General features: G+C 34.1%; 1 protein-coding gene across 1 annotated transcript; it reads right to left on the reverse strand.

The window, feature by feature from the left end:
- Positions 1-13,564: 13,564 nt before the first annotated feature.
- LOC104099513 (uncharacterized) lies at positions 13,565-13,993 on the reverse strand. Its single transcript, XM_009606524.2, has one exon. It carries the CDS (start codon positions 13,991-13,993, stop codon positions 13,565-13,567), a length of 429 nt encoding a protein of 142 aa, XP_009604819.2.
- Between the last annotated feature and the right edge of the window lie 2,038 nt (positions 13,994-16,031).

Here is a 16,031-nt window from a genome sequence, read left to right on the forward strand (position 1 = left end):
GAAAGAGGCTAGTTGAATTATTGATTAAATCTAGTTAGGAGAATAATCGAAAGATGTTTTCCGAAAGACCGATCCACTACGCATTCTTGCATATCTTCACAATGCTTAAATTGGTTCATCTCGTGAGGTTAAGACTTAATCGAGGGAGGAGTTTTTGCTGAACGTTTGAACTAATAATAAAGTGAATTCGAGAGACTCACTTGAACATTGGAAGTGAATTATCAAGAGTTAGATCTCGAACAATTATCTTGCACTTATTATGTCAAAACCCTATCCTCTTCCACTGATAACCTTAATTGCTTATTCCTTGTTTCGATAGTCACTAGTCAATAACTGTAGATTTTAAATTCTTAGTTAAAGTTTATTATTAATCATATAAATCTCAACTGTTGATCCTCCTTGATAGCAATCAAGCTAGAAACTACGAGAATACTATTTAAATCCAATCCCCGTGGACATGATATTATACTATACTATCTTTGACTAGCTAGCATGTAATGACCCGGCCGGTCGTTTTGAGAATTTAAGTCACGTTCGACGGCATAAGGTCCTGAACAACTTCGTAATATGTGTATTGATTTGCGTGCATGGTTGAATTTAGTTACCGGATGATTCGGAGTCAAATCGAAAGAAGGATGCAAGTTTTGGAAGCTTAAGTCTTAAGATTTTTTACCGTAGTTGAAATTGTGTGAAGACGACTCCGGAATAAAGTTCTGTCGGTTTTGTTAGCTCCGTTGGGTGATTTTGGACTTATGAGCATGTCCGGACTGTGAATTTGAAATCTGTAACTAATTTAGGCTTGAAATGGCGAAAGTCAATTTTTTAGAGATTTTGACCGGAAGTGGACTTTTTGATATCGGGGTCGGATTTTGATTCCGGAAGTTGGAGTAGGTCCGTAATGTTGAATATGACTTGTGTGCAAAATTTTAGGTCAATCGGACGTGGTTTAATAGGTTTCGGCATCAGTTGTAGAAATTTAAAGTTTCTAGTTCATTAAGTTTGGATTGGAGGGTGATTCATAGTTTCGACATTGTTTGATATGATTTGAGACCTCGAGTGAGTCCGTATTATGGTATGGAACTTGTTGGTATGCTTGGACGAGGTGCCGGGGGGACCTGGTGTGTTTCAGACGAGTTTCAGATGTTTTTCATGTTGTTGAACATGTCTAGTTCTGGTATTTTCGCACCTGCGACACTTTCGAGCGCATGTGCGGCTCCGCTTCTGTGTGATCTTGGTCGCTTCTGCGGTCATGGTGGCCTGGAGGCTCGCTCGCTTCTATGAAGGCCGGCACGTAGGTGCGAAGGCCGCTTTTGCGGTCCAGCAGTCGCACCTGCAAAGAAGCTCGCTTCTGCGTTTCCCCCTTGCGCTTCTGCAGTGCCATTGGTCCGGCTGTAAATCCGCACATGTGGTTCCAGGCCTGGCTAGCTGAGTTCGCATATGCGGACTCTTTCTCGCAAATGCGTGTGCGCAGGTGCGCCTCCTTGTCCGCAGATGCGAAAATCCTAGCATATTCATTTAAGTCGAGGGTTTGGCCATTTTCTTCATATTTTGAGTTTTAGACTTCGGTTTTGGGAGCTTCCTTGTGGGTTTTTCAAGCAAAACGATTGGGTAAGTGTTCTTCATCTAGAATTTAATATATTCCATGATTTTATCTTCATTTGTATCATTTAAATTGTGTTTTGACTTGAGGAAAATGGATGTTTTTGAAGAACAAATCCAAAATAAAAAATCATGATTTGAGGGACGAAATGGTATCGAAATTTGATAATTTTAGTATGGTTGAACTCGTATCGGAATGGGTGTTTGGGTTTTGTGAAATTTGTCGGGTTTTGAGGTGTGGGCCCGGGGTTCGACTTTTGGATCGATTTTAGATTTTGATAAAGATTGAGGCTTTATGATCCAGAATAATTTCTTATGAGTTTTGTTTGTTCTTTGAAGTTATTTTGGTTAGATTTGTGCGCCCGGAGGTCATTTCACCTGAGAAGTTCATTTTAGAGTATTAGTTTATCTTCTTTGAGGTAAGTATCTTGCCTAACTTCGTGTGGGGGAACTACCCCTTAGGATTTGAGTCTTCTATGCTAATTGTAGTCCGGGTACGCGAGGTGACGAGTACGTGCTCAGACTTATATATGGAAATTGGCCTTTTAGGGTTCTTAGGTCCTTGTATTAATTGATTATGCAGTTATTATGTTATGAATACGTCTCTTAATTACTAGTTTCACCTCTACCTGCTTTAATTAGAAGTAATTGCTTCATGATCCGCCCTTGATGCTTATTTTAGTTATCTGTGTCTTAACTGAAATTGTTATCTCTTCTATTGCCATGTTATCTTTTCCCTAACTGCTTATCTTTATTTGAATTTATAATTATCTCTTTTGTAATTGTTCATCCTTAATTGAGGTTATGATTATCTTTCTACTGCTTATCCCTAATTGAAATTGTTGTATCTCTTTCTTAATTGCCAACCTTTAAAGAAGTTAGGTATCCTATATTTTAGTTGACTTGTCCGTATTTGAAATTATTCGCCTTGTGTTAGCTCCCTCATTGTCGAACTATACATTATGGACCGTTGTTGCATAATATTTCCTTTCTTGTTGAGTTGTTCTTATTATGACTAGTATTCTCTATTTTGGCCACTCCTTGTGAATTAATTCCTCCGTTCCTTTGAGTTCTGAAATTTCGGAGTTGATTTATTTGTCGTACCCTTGTATTAGTGTTATTGTTGCTGTTGTACTTGTTGTTCTTGCATATTTACTTTGGGACTATGAGACGGTACCTCGGGAGATCCCCCTGTCTTGCATATTTACTTTGGAACTACGAGGCGGTACCTCAGGAGATCCCCATGTCTTGCATATTTACTTTGAGACTATGAAGCGGTACTTCATATTTACTTTTGGGACTACGAGGTGGTACCTCGGAGATCCCCTGTTGAGCATTTACTTTTAGGACTACGAGACGGTATCTCGGGAGTGCCCTTTGTTGACATCTCTTTGCTATGGGGTTGCACGAGATTTCTGCCGTGCTATTGTTACTATTGATATTTGAACATGTGGCATGACAAGGCGGGAAATGTATATATATGGGGGGGGGGGAGTTGCGCATGTGGCAAGATAAGGTGGGAGCATTATTATGCACGTGTGGCTAGACAAGGCGAGCATTTACTTTACTATTGCACATGTGACGAGACAAGGTGGGCTATGTCAGAGATTGATTTGTGATGGCCTGGGGAAATTCTTGTTGTTGATATTTGTGTAGTGGTACACTTATCTGTGTGAGATTTATCTTGTGAAAAGTTGTGAGAAAATATTCTACGTGGTGTCCATTTCTTTTCCCATACTTACTAGCTGGTATGAATTATGTTAGGGCACTTGCACAAGCATACACGTAGTTGAGTACTCTTATCAATTAAAAGGTTTTCTTGATATTGCTGAGTTTAGATGCACACCCTTGTTTACTTGCCTTCTATGTGAGGATGGCTCTATTTGGCACGTGAGTCGTCCGTGCGGTTATGAAGTGTAATGAGGGCATAGCCAAGTGTTAGGATTCAGGTATTGGGACCGGTGAGTTGTGAATAGTATGAGGTTCGGTACCTCGTGAAGGTTATTGGCTAAAACCCGGTGTGAAAGCGGTCGTTTTGTTGAGTTGTTATTTACCTTTCATTTATTTTTGATCAACGGATTTAGACCGTATTTCCGTACATCTACCGTATCATTATTATGGTATTCCGCTGATAGTTGTTATTTTTCTTTCTTACTGAGATTACCGTATTATTTGTCATTTTGCATAGTCTTTATGTAGCTATCAACTCTGTTGTTCCTATACTTATACTTGTTCAGGTTATTTAGTCCAGTAGATGTCTTGACTATACCTCGTCACTACTCCACTAAGGTTAGTCTTGATACTTGTTGGGTACCGCCGTGGTGTACTCATACTAAACTTCTGCATATTTTTGTGCAGATCCAGGTATTTCAAAATCAGTTGATCATTAGCTAGCTGTGCGAATTGTTGCTGTGGAGACTCAAGATAAACCTGTTGCTGCGTTCGCAGGTTTAAGAGTCACTTTCCTATTTTGTATTCACACTGTTTTACCTATTTCCAAATAATTATATTTAGAAATTATTAGCAAACTCTGTAGAGCTTATGACTTGTACTACCGGTTTTGGGAATTGTAAACTTTATAGAGATTTTTATTTCAAAAATTGTTAGATATTATTTAATTATTGTTGTTATTCATTAAATGTTAGACTTACCTAGTCCCTAAGACTAGGTGCCATCACGATACCCAACAGAGGAAAAATTGGGTCGTGACAGAGCACAATTTAAGTATGTATTTTGCGCTTGTCGGGAAGTTAAATGTAGACAATATCCGAAAGTAAAGGAATATATTTGGCCTTTTCCCTTCTATTAACAAAAGTCTTTTTCATTTTGAGAAATCATTTAGATCATCTTATATGTTTTAAGTCTTTTGGATATAAATAAAAGAAGAAGATTGCAAAGCATGAGAATAATATTCTTGTCATATTTTGGAGCACTAAAAGGTTAATAATAGATCTTAGTAAATAAAGTTAAATGATAAATATCTAAGTGTTGATGGAGAGTAGGAGCAAAGGTTGCTATTTATAAAGGAATCTTCTTTGAAGTAATTTTTTCTTTTTTAAAGAAAATTAATCTTTTTTAGAAATATTTCTTACAATTTAAGGTAATTGGTATTAAAAATATTTTTAGAAAGCTCATTCTTAATCATTAAACCCCTATGTACTAGTTTTGTTTGTATATTTATTTTTACATTGTCAGTTACTTATTAAATAATATTTAAATAAAGATTATTACTTTTGTTTTATTCCAAAAAGAGCACATTCATTTATAATTATAATATTTTTTTCAAAATCATGTACATTTAGTAGTCTTCAAATTTTTAAACATAGTCCACAATTTAAATAATTTATTTTGAACCATATTAATTTATCCATATTTCTCTCCCATCATTAATCTATACTTACCATTTTTATGAAAGTTTTCGCTCTTAGAATCCCCTTTTTCATTATTATATCAAACACAGTCTAAATAAATTTACATTTTTATTCCATGTTTGAAGGTGTATATATACATATGTGATATATTTTTTACAATGTAATTCTAAATATATACATATGTAATGAATATATTATGTGTATATTTATTTTGGTTTTATATATTATGTATATTTGCCTAAACCGAACTCATTTTATGTCTATGCAAGTTATAATTTTTGTGTACATAACGTATAAACAAATATACATATTCAATATATTTATTATTTATATTTAATGTATAGTTATATATACTTGATGAGATCAATATATAGTTTAAGTATATTTGACATTTGAAATATATACTCTGTATATATGATATATTATAAATTTATATTTGATGTACATTATGTGCAAACAATAACATAACATATAAGCGTACAAAATATGCTATTAGGATATTGAAACGAACACACTTACTATGGAAAAAACTTTAAGTTTACGGATCGATAAAATACTTATAATATTATTAATCTAATTATATTTTTATTACTATATACGAAAATAACAACTAGAAAATTAAAATAAGTGCTACTTTCCTTTGGAGGATTAGTACATATATGCTTTTTGGTTGTGACATTAATGTAGAAGAGAGATGTGTGTTGAAGGTAATTAAATGGACCGTATAATCTAATCAAACGTTTTGGTAGAGATGAGTATTAATAGGACTAATTTGCAGTAATTAATAGGACTGATTTTCAGTCCTTTGTTTGATTAGAATCTATTCACACTTGAAAATTTAATTTTTGGTCCAGCATTATATGTTTCGGTTAGGACTGTAATTAATTAGGTGCTAGTTTGTTAATTACTAATTCCTTCTAGGATTCTGAATTTGTTTTTTGAATATTGACTAAATATGTTTTTCTTTGATGTTGGGTTTTACAGCTCCAGGAATAAAGTTATCAGACAAAGAAAAGTTACAATTGACTAAAGGACGAGCTAAAGTTGAAGCCCGTGAAATGACAAGAGGAAAGAAAAAGAAACAGTAGGTATCTTTGGAATTATTTGATAGTACATCAATTTCATAGAGTAAATTTTACGTTTCTTTTGCAAAAGAAGCTAATTCAAAGCACATTTGACAAAATTAACGTTTAAAGACGTTAGGTTCTACTAATATTTATTTAAACTTGAAATACATCTATACTTTCTTTTTTAACTGTTATCCTTTTGTTTAAAAAATGCTACTCTTCAAATCTATAATTGAAGATTCCTTATGAAATGCAAAGATATATAGAAGAAACTATTTGCTTTGAAACTTACCCAAAATGCCAAAAGAAAAACCAATAAAAAGAAAAGGATGGCTGATTGTTTTTTTGGGGGGCGAAAATTTTCATCGTAGCCTATCTATAGTTTTAATTTTCCCCCCCACTAAGTAAAGAAAATTGAAAGTTACTGTAATATCCTTCTAAGTTCAGTCACCGTCGCGATAATATAACATTTGAAAAGGAACGGGGAGATGTCGACAAAATTAGCGTTAAACAGTTTAACCTTGCCATTTTTGTGATTAGACCCAGGGGTGTATGGTCCGGTTCGGCCAGTTATTTTATAAAATTAGTATCATACCATTTTTTCGGTTATTCTATTATATATAATCAAAATTAGACTTTTCAAAACCGTCTCAATCATGTCGGTTTCTCTTCGATATTGGTACGGTTCGGTTAATTTTCGGTATTTTTCTAAATATCATGTAAAAGTAGTAGAAGTAGAATGAAATAACATACGAACTTTTATAAGACTTAGCAAAACTCTCTATACATTTTTACTATTTAAAGGGTGATGAATTAAGAACATGAAAGATGGTCAGAGTATAGATCGATTAACTATTCTACAATAGCATAAAAGACACTAAGCAAAGACAAAAAAAATATAAATCACACGAGTGGAAAGATATTAACCAAGTTGGGACTCAAGAATAAAGTCTAGAGAAGATTAAATATTCAAAAAGATAAATCTAATCATACGAAATGAAACGTATTCAATACTTTTGCAACTAATAATCGTTAGAATACCTTGTGTCTTGCTAGTGAATATACTGAAAATAGTTTAGTTTTAACATGAGTAGCATAATAGGTAGGGAATTAGGATTTTGAGTCTAATTATTTCTTGACTAGTAACCGTGTTCATAATTCCAAGTCCCGCGGAAAAATTTAATGTTTTATTATTTTTAAACTTAATATATAAATATAATTTTTACATGTAAATTTATTCGGTACGGTTCGGTATTTTTTTGGTTTATTTTCATAAAACAAAAGACATATCCTAATTATCGGTACGGTTATAAAAATATATAAAAACCTACGGTTTTATTAAAAGAAACCTAAAAATCGGTTCGATACGGTACGATTCGGTCGGTTTAGCCGATTTTTAAATATTCATTGACACCCCTAAATTTAGACCACAAAAACTAAAAAGTATTTTAATAACAATAACAAGAGTAATCACTGTTACAACAACAAAATAAATAGAATAATTAGCCGACCATTCTTTGCCAGAAATTTATCATATATATATATATATATATATATATATATATATATATATATATATATATATATATCTTAAATATCCTGAGCGATAATTTAATTGACTTTGACATTAATTGCGCTAAGATACTAGTATAAAATATGGTAGATAAGTCATACATTGTTGTTTATGTAACCCTTGAGGAGGGTGGCATGGCCATAGAATAAGGAGATATTTGTTATTAAGACCCACTTTTGGTTTCTTCTACCAATCATCTCCAAAGTTCTTGTTCATGCTGATCAGGTGTTTGGGCAAATATTTGGATGTTGGGGGAAAAAAAGTTGAAGTAAAAAAAAAATTATTTAAAAATCTGAATTTGTGTTTTGAGATGAACTTTTCTTAAAAATGTTAGTGAAAGTAGAAGACTTGTGAGTGAGAACTAGTGTTTCACCTAAAATATTTCTCAAATAATTATTTTAATAATTCACCAGTATTTCAATTACTGATATTGATGCTCAAACCAGTGTTCGCAACTATATGAAGTTCAATATTTTCAAATACTGATAATAATACTTGAGCACAAAACAATATTAGTTTCCATGAGTCTCCAACAATTTCTTCCTTTCTGTTTTAGGTTAAGTAGAGAAAATAGCGAGCCCACAAATGTAGCAAATATACGCACTCACTGTCCTGGATTTAAAATCTACACCTATTCTTAAGAATGTTTTTAATAGATGGTGGGGGAGTATTACAATAGCTGGTCAGAAGTGGCGGAGCCAAGATATTTCAAAAAATAAAAAAATTAAATAAGCGGAGAAGTCAGGAGGATTCAACGTCTTATATATATATACATAACTTTTTTTCCCTTGTGTACACAATGTAATTTCTCTGTGGAGGGGGCTCGGATTAACCCCTTCCGCACCTAGCTCCGCCGCAGCCAGTCAGTCATACTTAAGCTTCAAGGACAAAAATATGTAGTACCCCTAGCAGTTAGTTTATTGCAAGTGCTTGATATTCTTGTTGCACTATAAATCTACATTAATAATAATACAAGTCAACTGCTTCACGCACGTATTACTAAATTGCCAGCTCTTTCATCAAAGAGGTACAGCTGCTTTTGCCTCTATTTTCTAAAGACCTTCATTAATATCTTGTCTCAAGTAGATGCGGACCAACTTTCAGCTGTCTCATGAATGGCGTGTGGAAAAATGCTAGGAAAAATTTTGAGGAATTTTCTGTGTGTTTCTCATTGATGAACAGTATGTATATTATATATACATTATATATACATGTATTTGCAATAAAGAAAAATGTAAAAATTAATACATGTGTCTCCTATTTGATTGGTCTTATACTAGCTTCCAAATTAATTGTATATAAGCAGCTAATGTACTATTTACAGCTCATGTACTATTTTATGTACAATACTAAATTTATCTGTTGGCTATTGTATCCCAGCTGGACGGGTGTGATTGAATCCATCAGGTTCCAATATGATGGTCTTAATTTGTCCACGTGGCTTGCTCTTTGCATCCCACAAGTTGATCGGACAACGCTTATTTAATCCATCATAAACTGATCTAACGGTCCAAGCTGCTCCACACATCCTAGAATCAGATTGACCATAAGATTGTACTTTCCCAATTGTCTGAACATAGTTACAATCAAGAACTTTCTCTTCTTTCGTCTCTTTTCCTCTCATCTCTTGTTCTACCAAATTCAATACTTTGTGTATATATTTTTCAATTCCAACACCCTCCCTCAAGTTGGAGGAGAGAGAAGCGACCCCCAACTTGCCGAGGATTGAATGGTACGCTGGTCCTGATAAGGGTTTTGTGAAGAGATCTATCAATTGAAAGGAAAATAGTACGAACGAAAGGGAAATCAACCCAGAAAGGAATTGTTACCGAACGAAGTGGAAATCTAACTCTGCATGCTTGGTTCTCTCGTAAAACACTGGATTCCGAGCTATATGTATAGCGGCATGACTGTCAGAATGAATCGGAACCGGAAGTGAATGAGAAGCATTCAGATCAGTGAGAAGACGGGTTAACCACGTTATCCCCGCTACCACTCTTTTCATAGAACGATACTCTGCCTCAGCTGAGGAGAGCAATACAGATGCTTGCTTCTTAGATTTTTATAAAATTAGAGATCCGCCTAGACTGATAAAATAACCACTGATTGAACGACGAGAGTCCACACAAGACTCCCAATTGGCATCGGAAAAAGCAAGCAAAGACATAGGGGAGCTGCTGAGAAAAAGAGGCCTTGACTTGGGTTTGAACGTAGATATCTGACTACTATCAAGGCAACAAGTAATGAGTATTTTTTGGTTGTTGCATGTATTGACTCAGATGATGCACCACAAAAGAGAGATCCGGCCTAATGTGAGTTAAATAATTCAGCTTTCCAAGTAAGCAGCGATATGAAGTGGGATCGGCCAGTATATCTCCAGATTCTGCACTTAATTTGCAAGAAGGGTCAAGGGGCGATGAAACCAAAGGCAAGTGATCACAATTGAACTTGCTTAAGAGTTCCAAGGTAAATTTCCTTTGGCTCACTATCATTCCATGTTATTCTCTAAGTATTTCCATTCCCAGAAAATAGTGCAAGTTACCTAGGTTTTTGATCTTGAACTCTGAATCTAAAAAAACTTTTAACTGAGATAACTCTTCTGGACTGTTTCCTGTTAGAACAATGTCATCCACATATACTGCCACAATAGAAATTAGGTCTCCTAGCTTTTTAAAGAAAAGGGAATAATCATTCATAGAAGAACTGAAACCCTTAAAGTTTAAGCTGGAGCTAACCTTGCATACCATTGTCGTGATACCTATCGAAGCCCATATAGAGATTTTTTGAGTCTGCAAACATGATTTGGACCAGGTGAAGGAATTTCATCAGGAAATTTTATTTAAACCTCTTCCTGCAGTTCACCATGAAAAAAGGCATTGTTCACATCTAGTTGTGAAATTTGCCATCATTTCTTAGCTACCACTGTCAGTATACACCTGATTGTAGTCAGTTTGACTACAGGGGAGAAGGTTTCATTGAAATCAATTCTCTCTCTTTGAATATCCCCTCTAATAACCAACCTTGCCTTCAATCTCTCTATGTTGCCATCTGAATTATGCTTAACCTTGTACACCCACTTACAAGAAAAAACATTTCTTCCTTGTGGCAATTGAACTACATCCTAAGTTTTATTGTCTTTCAAAGTTTGAAATTCTGATTCCATAGCATGCTGCCATCCTGGGTGCAAAATGGCTTGTGAAAAAGAGTTAGGTTCAGTCATAGTAGAAATTAAATTCAAGACTTATTGGTTTGTAGTGGATAGATTTGCACATGAATATGTAGAGGTGTTGACTGGTTTAGTAAAAGAAGAATTAGTAAGATCTGTGAGGAAAACAGCATTGCAGACATAATCTTTCAAATATGCTGGCTTGTTGTGAGGCCCTTATGATCTTCTTAAATATGTTGTTGTGACAGGATCAGGAAAAAAAAAAGGAAATGCAGGTGAAGGTGATGAGTCATCAGAGAAAACAGGAGAATCAAGCAAGGCTGATGAGTTGTTTGGTGACTTTCTTGGCCTGGAAATAGGACTAGACTGTCTTTGAGGTGACAAACTTAGTTGTGAATCACTAACTTTGTCAAATTTAGGGGGTTCAGTCATATCTTGTGAATCACTTAGACTGAAAATAGGAGTTGAAGAAAACTGATTAGGATCAGAAGAATAAGTAGAGAAAGTACAGATATCTTCATAAAATTTCACATCCCTTGAAATAAATATTTTCTTTCTTTGTAAGTCTAGAAACGTGTATCCTTTCTTTCCATAAGGATAACCCATAAATACACAAGCACTTGCTCTAGGCTCAAACTTCCCAATGTTATTTGCACTTGTGTTGGCATAACATATATAACCAAAACTTCTTAGGAAAGAATAATAGGGTGCATGTCCAAATAAGAACTCATAAGATGTTTTGTTCCTTAAAATTCTGGATGGATATCTATTAATCAAGAAAGTAGTTGTAAGAAGACATTCTCCCCAATATCTTATGGGTACTCTAGATTGATGCAATAGAGCTCTGCTAACTTTCAAGAGATGCCTATGTTTTCTCTCCACAACTCCATTTTGTTGTGGAGTATGAACACATGAGGTTTGATGAATTATTCCTTGTGAAACAAAGAAATCAGATGAATCTTTACTGCTTCCCAACTCTAGAGCATTATCTGATCTCACAATCTTTACCTTCACATTGAATTGCCTTTCTGCCATACTCAAAAAATATTTTAGAATAAAAAATGTATTACTTTTAGTCTTTAGAAGGTAAGTCCAGGTTCCCCTATAATCATCAATGATAGTTAAGAAATGCTTATATCCATCATGTGTAGCAATCTTGTATGGTCCCCAAGTATCAATGTGTATTAATTCTAGGACATTCTTAGATTTGATTTCATTGGAAAGAAAAGACATTGATTGTCTTGCTAATGGACAAATATTGCAAGTGAAATTAAAATGAAAAGGACTCAATTGACTTGAATAAATATTTTTCATTGCTGGAAATGGTATATGGCCGAATCTGAGGTGTCATAGCCTTACATCAGAACTGTTCTTTACAGGAATAGAAACAAAACTACAAATTGAAAAACAACTAGCTTTCTTCTGACTAGACAAAGAAACTATATTGTTTGTAAAAAAACTTCTTGGAAGGTTGAAAAAGTGACTCCAAAAGATAAAGCCCTGATCTAGCTTCACCAAACTCCAGAGGCCTCTTCATTGAACAAATATTTTTCATTGCTGGAAATGGCATATGGTCGAATCTGAGGTGTCATAGCCTTACATCAGAACTGTTCTTTACAGGAATAGAAACAAAACTACAAATTGAAAAACAACTAGCTTTCTTCTGACTAGACAAAGAAACTATATTATTTGTAAAAAACTTCTTGGAAGGTTGAAAAAGTGACTCCAAAAGATAAAGCCCTGATCTAGCTTCACCAAACTCCAGAGGCCTCTTCATTGAAGGGACCTGCAAGAAATATCCAGTTGAAGAGAAAATTAGAAGACAAGTTAGTTGTTTGCATAACTTATGGACTGAAATTAGCTTAAGCGTGAAAGAAGGCACCAGTAGAACATTTTTTAAAGTAATTTCTGGGTGAATGTTAACACTACCAACATGTGTTACCTTTAATCTATATGAATTAGGAAGATTAACAAAGATAGGAGAAGGAAGAGGACTCAAATCTAAGAAAGTCTTTGAATCATAACACATGTGTTCTGTTACCCCTGAATCCAATATTCAAGTTTTCTGTTTGAAAAAATTAGTGTGCAAAATGATTTGTTCAAGGTGTTACCAGCACAGTTCACAGCATTTGCTGCAGCCTCAGATCCTGAGGTTTCAGTATAGTTCATCTTAGATTGTTGAAATAGATGGATAAGCTGTGTATATTGATCTTGAGTCAACTGACAAGTTGTATGGCCACCATCAAAATGGTAAGAAACGTGTCCTTGTTCTCCCTTAGTAGAAAAAACTGCATTACTCCTTGTATTTCCTTGAAACCTCTTGAGTTTAGTAAACTTGAAGTCAGCTGGAAGTCCTATTATCCTGTTGCATTTGTCCAATGAATGCCCTACTTTCTTATAGTGAGAACACACTAGATTGTTCTTCTTTCCCTCGAGTTCATAGTTTCCACTTTTTCTGACCCAAAATGTTTTGATTTGCAGCTAAGAAAGAGGAAGAATCCCCAGGGACTTATGAGCTTACAAAGAATTCTCTTTCCTTTTCATCCCGCATCAATAGTGAGTATGCATGATTAACAGTTGGCAAAGGTGTTATCATAAGTATGCTACTCTTGACAACAGCATATGTATCATTTAAACCCATGAGAAATTGAATAAGTCTCTCATCTTGAAGTGACTTGTTCATTTTTGCCTTCCCACCACAGTGCGCATGAACATGAACATTTGTGTTGAGAGCATCAAGCTCATCTCACAACCCTTTTATCTTTGTGAAGTAACCTGCTATGTCGTTTTACCCCTGCACTAAATCATTAAGCTTTTTTTGCAGGTGGTATCCATTTGATTGCCCAAATTTGTCTTCAAACTCTTTCCATAGATCTCTTGCTATTTTGGCATAAATAACACTGCTTGCTATTTCCTTGGACAGTGAGTTGAGGAGCCATGATATCACCATATCATTACATCTGCTCCACAACTTTAAGTCAGGAGATCCATGTACTGGTTCACTGTGGGTTCCATCAATAAATCCCACTTTGTTCTTTACTGAGAGTGCAATCAAAATAAATTTTCTCCAGCCCCCATATCCATTTCCATCAAAGCATGAGTTCACCAGATTCATGCCTGGTGAATCTGAAGCATGAAGAAAATAAGGGTGGTTGTGGTTAGGGACAGTGTTAGTGTTTGTGGTGTTTGTAGAGGAGACATCTGAAGTTGATCCCATTTGAAAATTTGAGGTTCTGGGAGATTAAGAACAATAATATGAAGAAAGGAATCGACTGATGTGAGCAAGATCTTTTAGAGCTGCTCTGATACCATGTAGAAAAATACTAGGAAAAAATAGACTGAATTTTTGAGGAATTTTCTGTGTGTTTCTCATTGATGAACTCTGTGTGTGTGTGTGTATATATATATATATATATATATATATATATATATATATATATATATATATAAAATATAAAAAAGAATACATGTGTCTCCTATTTAATTGGTCCTATACTAGCTTTTATATACCCAGCTAATATTTTACGTCTCATGTACTATTTTATGTACAATACCAAATTTATCTGTTAGCTATTGTATCCCAGCTGGACGGGTGTGATTGAATCCATCAGGTTCCAATATGATGGTCTTGATTTGTCCACGCGGCTTGCTCTTTGAATCCCATAAATTGATCGAACAACGCTTGTTTAATCCATCATAAATTGATCTAACGGTCCAAGTTGCTCCACACATCCTAGAATTAGATTGATCATAAGATTGTACTTTCCCAATTGTCTGAACATAGTTACAATCCAGAACTTTCTCTTCTTTCGTCTCTTTTCCTCTCGTCTGTTGTTCTCCCAAATTCAACACTTTATGTATCGATTTTTCAATTCTAGCATGGCAAATAATGGTTACATGTGTAAGTATTCCCTCCGTACTAATTTATGTGGTATCATCTAATCAGGATATAAAATCTAAAACGAAAGTATTTTTTTTATAAATTTGACTTAAAATAAGTCATAGATATTTATGTGACTATAAAGAATCTCATTAAAGATAAAATATAAAATTTAAAGTTAAATTATTTGTAAATATAAAAAGATTGACTTTTTCTTAAGACACACTAAAATAATATACCACGGGGATAGAAATTAGAAGTTATCGATTCTTCCACCCAAAAAGAGTTTGACAAAAAACGAATTCAATCATTCTGAATGCTTATCTAACTTTAGTCTTAACTAACCCTACTCATTAGTTGTAGTCAAAATTGTGTTACTATCAGTCAATCAGTCATAATTAATAAGTACAAAGCAAATCATTTCTCTCAGGACTTTAAATTACTAAACTCTTCTGCCCCACTTTTTAACTTCAACAACTAGCTATCAAGATAATGGCGTATTGGTACGTCTTATGCTCAACTCACTATGTCCAGAATTCTTGACTAAGAGAGATAGGTATAAAATTTTCGGATTAATTTTACCATTAAACTGGTTACTAGATTCATATAGCTAAATCCGACTGGTTAAGAATTGAGGCGTAGATAATGAAATGATTGATCGATAGTCCACCCAAAAAGTAATTTCTGCCTAGTGTCACTGTGTTTGTAATTTCCACAATCTCATCAAATTAAATAGAGAATCTTACAGAAAAGTCCAAATAAGTCTAAACTTACCAATATCTAGACTTTAATCACAAGCTTATCAAAACTAGCCAACCGCATATAAATATTAAAAATCCAAAAGAAAATAAGGATTCTTTCTCTTCAAGAATTACACGCAAAGATCTATTTTCATATTTTTAAACATGATTAGCAATATTAGATGCAATACGGAAAGAAAATTTCATAGATGAGGCAGCAAATAAGGTGATGAAACACAAAGAAAAAAATATACAAGATTCCAAAAACCTAAGCCAAAAGGGACTTTTTCAATGGGTATGGTTGAAATTCATCGAAAACATATAGATGAGTCCATATACAAAATTTAAAGAAGATTGGAAGTGATTTGAACTAATTTGGTATCAAAATTCATAGTTAAAATCGAGTTTAAAATTCTTTTATTACACGTGTATCAAACATGTATGACGCATGTATTTCACACACTGATATACATAGATATACATGTGATACACATATGATACATATGTGATACATATATTATATACAATGTGATACATATTATTTTTTTATGTTCATTTTCTACTTTGAATTTTCAATTCAAACAATCTCAAAACTCCCAAAACTGAGATTCAAACTTCTTAGGATGTACCCAATC

This window comes from Nicotiana tomentosiformis, chromosome 12 (assembly GCF_000390325.3).
Source record: "Nicotiana tomentosiformis chromosome 12, ASM39032v3, whole genome shotgun sequence".
Classification (NCBI taxonomy): domain Eukaryota; kingdom Viridiplantae; phylum Streptophyta; class Magnoliopsida; order Solanales; family Solanaceae; genus Nicotiana; species Nicotiana tomentosiformis.